The sequence below is a fragment of the Echinops telfairi genome, unplaced genomic scaffold (assembly GCF_000313985.2).
Source record: "Echinops telfairi isolate 266 unplaced genomic scaffold, ASM31398v2 ScPeMD7_2;HRSCAF=8, whole genome shotgun sequence".
NCBI classification, from domain to species: domain Eukaryota; kingdom Metazoa; phylum Chordata; class Mammalia; order Afrosoricida; family Tenrecidae; genus Echinops; species Echinops telfairi.
Window position 1 is genome coordinate 8,530,082 of NW_022103898.1, and position 8,906 is coordinate 8,538,987.

The window sequence follows — 8,906 nt, forward strand, 5'->3', positions numbered from 1 at the left end:
ACTACTTAAGGAGTTTAAGATATTGTTTAATGTTAGACTTTAAATATGTTTTATAACACATGCAACAACATGATGAACCTTGAAAACCGTATACTAAGTGAAAGAAACCAGTCCCCAAAGACCACATTTTGGATGATTCTATTTATATGAAATTTCCAGAAGAGGCAAATCTCCAGAAACAGAACCTAGATTAGTGGTTGCCTAGCGCTGCGGAGAGGAAACGGGGAGTGACTGCTAATGTGTATGTGATTTCCTTTTTAGGTGATGAAAATGTTCTAGAATTAGTCATGATGATAGCACAACTCTGTGAATGTACTAAAAAACCACTGTTCATTTTAAATGGGGAGGGGAGATTTCATGGTATTTAACTTATACTTCAATAAAGTTGGTAAAAATACATATGGTAAAATTTCAGGAACAGAACTAAGAGAAAAAAGAATGTGCGCGTAGAATAGAGTGTGTATTTGAAACGAGAGGGACAAAAGAACAAGATCTATTATATTTAAAGTCACAAACAACAACAAAACCACAATAAGGAAAATTAAAACAAAAAGTATGAGAGTAGAAACGCTGAAATATATTCATAATAACAATAAATATACACTGATTATAATCACCAGTTAAAAGACAGATTGTCAGATTGGATTTAAAAACCTTGTGTTGAAAATCCTCTCAATGGCATGTAATAACAACATATTTGGTTTATAAGAAACATACCTAATAAACATTACAGCTCTGGGTAGGCTGAAAGGCAAAGCATGGGAAAAAATTTACTGGCAAATGCTAACTTCTAAGTGTCATCATTTATCGGACAAAATGGACTGTAAGACAAAAGCTTTATTAGATATAGCATCTGCGATGGCGACGATCTGACTCGTAGCGACCCTATAGGACAGAGTAGAATTGCCTAGGAGCGTTTCCACGGACATACGTCTTTAGGGAAGCAGACTGTCACACCTCGCTTTAATGAAGCAGTTGATGGGTGTGAACCACTGATCTTTTGGTTAGCAGATGAATGCTTTAACCACTGTGCCACCAGGACCCACTTGCATTGTTTGTATAAGCAAAAACAAACAAACCCACTGCCACTGAGTTGATTCCAACTCTTTGCAATTCTTGGTAGGATTTCCAATGCTGTAAATCTTTATAGGAGCAGAAAGCCTAATCTTTCTTCCACAGAGCAGTTGGTAGGTTTGAACTACCAGTCTTTCAGTTAGCAGTGCAAAGTGTATCTGGTAGTGCCACCAACCCTCCCTGTGTAAGGTAGGTACAAGAGGGTTGACATATAGGGAGAAGGACCTTCAAAAAGTTTGTGGGAAAATTCCATTATTTTTTTAAAGGCAGTACAATACACAATATTACAAATTAAAACAGGACATATATCATATACAAAAAAGATAAAAAGCATGCAATGAACACAAATGATATGCCAGTAAATTAAAAACTTCAAAAAAGTGCATATTTATAGAAAAACAAAACTGATATGAGAAGAAACAGGAAGCCTGAATATAAAAAATAGAAAGCCTTTAACTAAAATAACCTTTCTTATAACAAAACCAGGCTCCAAATGTTTAACATTTAATGAAAGAGTTCATCAATATTATGCAGTCTTTCAGAAAACAAAAAGAGGATGACGATCTCTATGAAACTAATATAATCTGATATTCAAAGCAGACAAGAACAATATAAAAAGAAAAATCATAAGCCAATCTCATTTATGAACATGGATCTAGAAATGCTAAACAAAGTATTAGCAATACATATTTAAAGAGTATGAAGAAAGACATCACAGATAGCAACTTTAACCAAATTATGGTTAAATGGTCCAGAAATGATTAACATTTAAAAATACATGATGCCATTCACCATAGTAACAGAATAAGAAGGGACCCCAAATGATCATCTCAAGAAAGATGGGAAAAGCTTTTGATAAAATTCACCATCCAATCATGATTAAAGGAAGCTCTTAACAAAGCAGGTATAGAAAGAACATGACAAAGGATATCTACAAAAAACTTACACATCATTATCTTAATAGGAAGCTGCTGAAAACATGGCCTTTAAAATCAGAAAGGATGCCTATTATCTGTGTTTCTATATGTTGTTGTATTTGAGGTCCCAAGTAAGAAAACAAGAGATGAAAGTAGTGGTGGAGGAGTGGTGGTGGTGGTGGGTAAGATACAAGAGGGTACTGCCCTCAAAACAGAATTGTGCTGGGCCGAGCATAGCTTTCTTAGTATTCATCCCTCCGACCCTACCCCCACCCCCACCCCCACTCTCAGGTGAGCATCTAGCAACTCACTCTGAGTTAGTGCACCCAGTGGTGTCACCTGGGAAGGTTCTTGCTGGGAAGGTTACAGTGAATTTCGTAAAAGCAGTTTCACTTGAACCTCGTTCTTTGTGAAGGCTGATTTAAGGGAACAGTGTGCAGCAGTGAAATTTTGTTTCCTGCTTTGGAAAAATGCCGCAGAAACTGTTGATGTTGAACACAGCTTACAAGGACAGTGATATGGGGCAATCTAAATGTACAAATGGTTTTCTCATTTCAAAAAAGGTGAAATGTTGATAATGAACCTCGTTCTGGACATCCGTCAACTTCCCAAACAGATAAAAATGTCAACTTGTAGTGCATTTGTAATTCATTCCACCAGGTCAGACTGTTAATCAAGCTTTCTATTAAGAGGTTCTGAAAAGATTGAGTAACAGTGTGTGGCATACAAGGCCTGATTTGTGGCAGATGGGGGACTAATTTTGCCACCACCACAATGCACTTGCTCATGCACCAATTTTTGGCAAATAACAGCATGCCTCTCTTGCCCCTCGCACTTGACTCACCTGACCTTGCTCTGTGCAACTTCTTTTTGTGTACATGAATGCAGAGGGACATGAAAGACAGTGATTTGAAAACGTAGAAGTGAAGAAAAAAATGAGCGAGGTGCTGTCAGCCATCCAAATAGATGAGTTTGAAAATGCTTCCAAGAATGGAATCGCAGATTTGACAAATGTATTAAGTGTAATGGAGAGTATTTTGAAGGTGATAAGGTTGTTTTGTAAAAAAAAAATTTTTAATGCATAACTTGGGGTGGAGGGAATTCCATTTTGGGGGGATACCCCCTTGTGGAAACATATAAAGAACAGAAATTAAAGGTATAAAGATTAGACAGGAAAACAATGAAATAGCTAATATTTGACAGCTATATGATTGTGAATATAGAAATTTCAAAAAATATACAGATTCTAATAATCAGGGAAGATAGAATATATTCTATATTCATGGAACATAGTTTCCTAGAAATATGATGATCAGTCTCCTTATTTAACTACAGGAAAACAAAATTCGCCTCTTTGGAATCAGAGATGACAAATGTCAATAAGACCCATGTGTTCATGTTGATATATATTTTAATTTCAGTACAGACTGCTCCTGCATTACAATCTTAAGATTTCATCATAACTTACAACACAAGCATAGCTTGATGATTAAATACACATATTTCATATAACAAAATATCAAGGCTTTATGTACCTCCAAAAGCTTCTGTGATCGCCATGCTTTCGATTCCACCTCCTAGCAACTTACTAGAAAGAGAAAGTGAGCATTAGTAATTGGCACAGTAACAAAGAGATCAAGGAAGGAGAAAACAGTACCTTATCTACCTGTGTATCTATCGATCCACTGAACATGAACCGGGAATTCTTGGCTGAACAAGTGGTACTCTAGCTGTTCAGATCACAGGTTCTACTTGTATAAGTAGAAAAAAATCAACAAAACACTGTCTAGGCTCTGTTGTCATTGTTTCCAGACATCAACAGAAGACAGGTTTTGCAGGCCTTATGTCACAGTATTTGTTAAAACTGAATTGGAGTTTGAATAAACAGTCATAATTATTCACTGGACTTTTGATATTATATTGGAATTATGGTTTGACACGTCAAGTAAATATCTTTTAAAAATATACTGAGAAATGTAAAAATGGACATGAAGAGAATCCACTGATTTCCAACATGACTGGCTTCTCTCACACAAATCAAACTCTAGATGAACAGGTCAGAATATGAAAATATTCTAAGTATGCTACAAGGAATGTTTGCAGTTAGAAGACTGTCAGACTATAAAAGCATACATTTAATTGGTAACTTTTAGTTTATTTAATATGATTGGCATTAAATAAAACACTTGAGGAATGAACATAACATGGGTGAAGGGAGACAGTAGACAATGGAAGATTAAAATAATTTATAAATTATCAGGGGTTCACAAGGGCAGAAGGGCGGGGAAAGGAGGGGTTAAAAAGAGTAACTGATATTAAGGGCTAAGTAGAAAGAAAATGTTTTGGAAATGATGATGGCAGCATATGTACAAATGTGCTTGATATAACTGATGTATGGATTGTTGTAAGAGCCTCCAATTAAGTGATTTATTAAAATAAAAATATAAATAAAAGACTTAAATTTAAGTCATGATCTCATTTATTAGCTACAACAAAGAGCCCTGGTGGTACAATGGGTTAAGCACTGGGCTGCTAACTGCAAGGTCAGTAGTTTGAAACCACCAACCACAGGAGAAAGACGAAGCTTTCTACTCCTGGGAAGAGTTACAGTCTCTTGGAAATACACAGGCAGTTCTACCCTGTCCAATAGGGGCGATATGGGTCAGTCACTGCCGAGGCAGTGAGTGAGTAGACTGTGCTAAGGCTTGGTGAAAACAAAGACCAAAAACCCCACTGCCATCAAGTCGATGCTGATTCACAGCGACCCTGTAGGACAGGGAAGAACCGCCCCTGTGAGTTACTGACACTGTAACTGTTGATGGCAGTAGAAAGCCCCATCTTTCTCCCACAGAGCAGCTGGTGGTTTTGAACTGCCAACCTTGTGGATCACAGCCCAACACATAACCCCTATGCCAAAGGCCTGATAGGAGTGCTTTAAATACCTTTGTAATTTCCAAGACTTTGGGGACATGATCAGAGATCAGACAAAGCCTCCTAAAAAAAATGGAAACCCAATAAAAATCCCCAGAATTTACATAATTTAGGAGAGCAACTTAAATATAAATCAAAGTAATGTTGGAAGCTAGTCACAAACTTTGTGAGAGTTCCTCCCACACATCAATGAGGGGAAGAAACTCAAGACCCTGACCTGGAGTAACTTGAATCTGAAGATCTTGGGACAAGCCTTCCTTTGGAAGGCATACATTTGGAGCCCATGCTACAGAGTTGCTATGATTCAAAATCAGCTGAAGGGCAATGGGTTTATTTGTTAGTTTCTTACAGGCCTACCAACTATTAAACAGACTTTATTTGTCTCTCCTTATCTTAAGAAAATTCCCCCCAAATGGCAAGAGCTCTTACTCTCCCAGACAGAATTTCTAGTTTCATGCAACTTTAATGAGCTGTAAAGGTAATGAAAAAAATTTACCTTGGAGAGTAATAACCTCAAATTATTTCGGATAACATAATTACTTCTTTATGGAACTAAGGGCAATTTAGAATTAAGTACAGAAATAGTGTTTTTAAATCTAAGGAGATTTAAAAATAAATAGAGACACAAATCAAACCCACAGGTTACTATTTTTGAATTAAATTTGGGCATAATTGTGCGTATTTGGTATTCTGAGAACTTTTAAAGTTTAAGAGAATTAAGCCTTTTCTAATAACAGGTTGGCCTTTGATTGATTAAATGATACAAACCTGCAATTTTTAGTTGCTAACTAAATTTATAAACATTATTTAAATATTTGAGCGTACTTAAGACTTCCTATGCTAAAAGCAAGCATAACCTATTAATTCTACAAAAGATATCTAGGTAATTCGGAAGACTTTGCTTGTTAGTAAGACAAAATTCTTCAAAGAAAATATGAGGGGTTTTTAAAAATTCATGGAAAAATGCAATGAAAAGATAATAGAATTGTTCCACAAACTTTTTGAAGCCTCATATATTCAATTTCTAAATAATTGTTCAGTGTTTCAGAAAAATTAGTTAACCGTGTTATAAAAGCTCCCATAAAAATTGCTAAATTTATATGAACTTTAAGTATATTTATATAAAGCTTAAGCACATTAAAACGAACAACATTTTAATGAGTCAAATGCTTATTTCTAAAAACCAAGCTTCTGTGTGGTCTTCTCTGTGCACAAAAGTCCACATCAAGGGCACTTGAAAGTTTACAAGGACAGTAATAATTTCTTTGGCACAATGGTTGTTAAACCACTATGTGGTAGGCCAACTAGAGAACACCGGGCTTTCATTTGAGCCAAGTTATTTTGGCTCAGATAAACTGATTTTAACCAATTTGTCTTGTGACAGCATTTCTCAAAAGCTGCTTATCTGATTTTTGAAAAAATTTATTTCTGTCATTTTGTAAATTGAGGGACATGCTATTGATGGTATTTTGCTTTACTGTAGAATTTCTCCAAGAGGAATATATGGTATATATATAAGGTCACTCTGAGTCAGAATGGACTCGATGGCCATGAGTTTGGTTCAGACAGAAGGCTATATGCCCAAATGTAAGTGGAGAGTACAAATCTTGACCATGGCAAATGATGTCACTAAGGAACAAGCAAGAAAAGAAGTATGTTTTTGGTAAATGCTATGGCACATGCAATAAGCAATAAAAAACAGAAGTGATGTTACATGTGTATGTATGTATACACTCAGTGTATAAGTATATATATATATATGTGGGCATATATAAATATATCTATATGCGGGTGTATATACCAGGGGGGTTTAAAACGTTCATGGAAAATTTCCAAGTATTTAATTCCATTTTTCCATGTACTTTTTGACGTTCTCTTTTATATGTAAGTGCCTATATCCATATATATTCATATAAATAATAAAACACATAGGGTGCATAAATACTTCTTATACTTTACCAAACACCTTGCAGGATTAGCTTATTGGGTGTGACAGCTTAAGGTCATAGTTTTGTGGGACAACTTGGTCAATTAGTATAATATAATACATAAAACATATGTTCAACGTACTGGTTTAATAAACAGTGTCTGGATCTTAAAAGCTTGTGTGTGGCCGTCTAAAATATAACTATTGGTCTCTATGTGTTTGAAAAAAATCTTTATAACTGGATACATCACGACAAACAAAGAAAAGATTGAAGTTGCCAAGGATTTTATCTTGCTTGGATCCACAATCAGTTTTATAGAAGTAGCAGCCAAGACATCAAATGATGCATTAGGTAAATTTGCTGCACAAGACCTCTTTAAAATGTTGAAAAGCAAGGATGTTACTTTGAGGACTAGGGCACACCTGGCCCAAACAATGGTATTTTCAATTGCTTCTTTTGCATGAAAGGTAGACATTGAATAAGTAAGACCAATAAAAAACCGATGCATTTGCATTATACTGATAGCAGAGAACACTGAAAGTACCATGGACTGCCAAAAGCACACACAAATCTGTCTTGCTCCTTCAAGGCAAGGATGGTGAGACTGTTTCACATACTTTGGCCATGTTGTCAGGAGAGACCAGGCTCTGGAGAAGGACATCATGTTTGGTGAAGTGGAGGGCCAGTGTAGAAGAGGAAGGCCCTCAGGGGATGGGCTGATCTAGTGGCTACAACAACGCATGTAAATATAAGAACAGTTAGTGGAGAGGGAACAGAACCGGAGGGTGTTTCATTCTGTTGCACATAGGGCTGCGATCAGTCACAACCAACTTGACAGCAGCTAACAACAACAATGTGTTTGAAGTGAAAGAGCAAAAGACTCAGAGAAGAATTAGTGAATCTCATTTCCACATGAATCATCGACCCTGAGACCAGAACTAAATGGTACTTGGCTCCTAATATAACCATTCTGATCAGAAACATAATAGAGGTAGTCTCCACTTTACATATTTGATTTGTGATGAACCACACTTGTACCCATCGGGGATTTTTTGTTCATCTAATCATTTGTAATATGTACTATACACAATGCTATAACACGTAATGTGTTGGTGTTATCATTCTCAGATGTTCCATCACAGATGTTCAATTTTCTAATTTAATGTTTGATGTTTGAAACACTGTCATAAACATTATGATCTCTATCTAGCTGGGAGGATTTTTGCTTTCTTTGCATTGAGTTGCAGTCCACACTGAAGGCTGCAGTCTTCGATTTTCATCAGCAAGTATTTTAAGTCCTCCTGGCTTTCCGCAAGATTGTGTCATCTGCATATTGCAGATTATTAATAGGTTTTCCTCCATATCTAATGCTATGTACTTATTTATATAGTTCAGCTTCTTAGATTATTTGCTCAGCATAAAGACTGAATAAGTATGGTGAAATGATACAACACTGACATCTTTCCAAAATTTAAACCATGTAGTATCCCTTGTTCTATTCATGTAACTGTCTCTTGGTCTATGTGCAGGTTCTGCATGGACACAATAGTGTTCTGCAATTCCCACTTTTTTAATCCAGTTTGTTAGAATCCATACAGTTGAATGCTTAGTATAGTCAATAAAACAAAAATAAAGATCTTTCTGGTTAAAAAAAAAAAAGAAACACTGTCATAAAGAGTTCGTTTTCTCAACTGGATATCCCCCCACAGAAGGGTTATAAGGAAGGGACAATTCAACTAGGGTGCAGTATAGTACCAATGAAACAGACAGCATTCTTCTACTTCCTGAATGCTTCCTCCCCCATACCATGGCCCAGTTTTACCGTACAAAGCCAGACCGGAGTACACACATTGGTATAGATAAGAGCTTTTGACACATGGAATTCAGAAGACATAAAACCCTCAGGAGGAGTAGTGGGAGTAGTGATATCATGAGGGTAGGAAGATGGTGTGGGGGTGGGGTAGGGAGGGCAAGAAAGAATGAACCCATCACAAGGTTAGATATATAGCTTACCCCCCAGGAGGATGAATAACAGAAATGTGGGTGAAGGGAGACA

General features: G+C 36.3%; 1 protein-coding gene across 2 annotated transcripts in view; it reads right to left on the reverse strand.

The window, feature by feature from the left end:
* DMC1 (DNA meiotic recombinase 1) overlaps nucleotides 1-8,906 on the reverse strand; it is a 52,634-nt gene that overhangs the window by 32,322 nt on the left and 11,406 nt on the right. For both annotated transcript variants that reach the window (XM_004700255.2, XM_004700254.2), the window contains exon 5: nucleotides 3,527-3,579. In XM_004700255.2, the coding sequence (XP_004700312.1) occupies nucleotides 3,527-3,579 (53 nt within the window). The remainder of the gene's footprint in view (nucleotides 1-3,526; nucleotides 3,580-8,906) is intronic.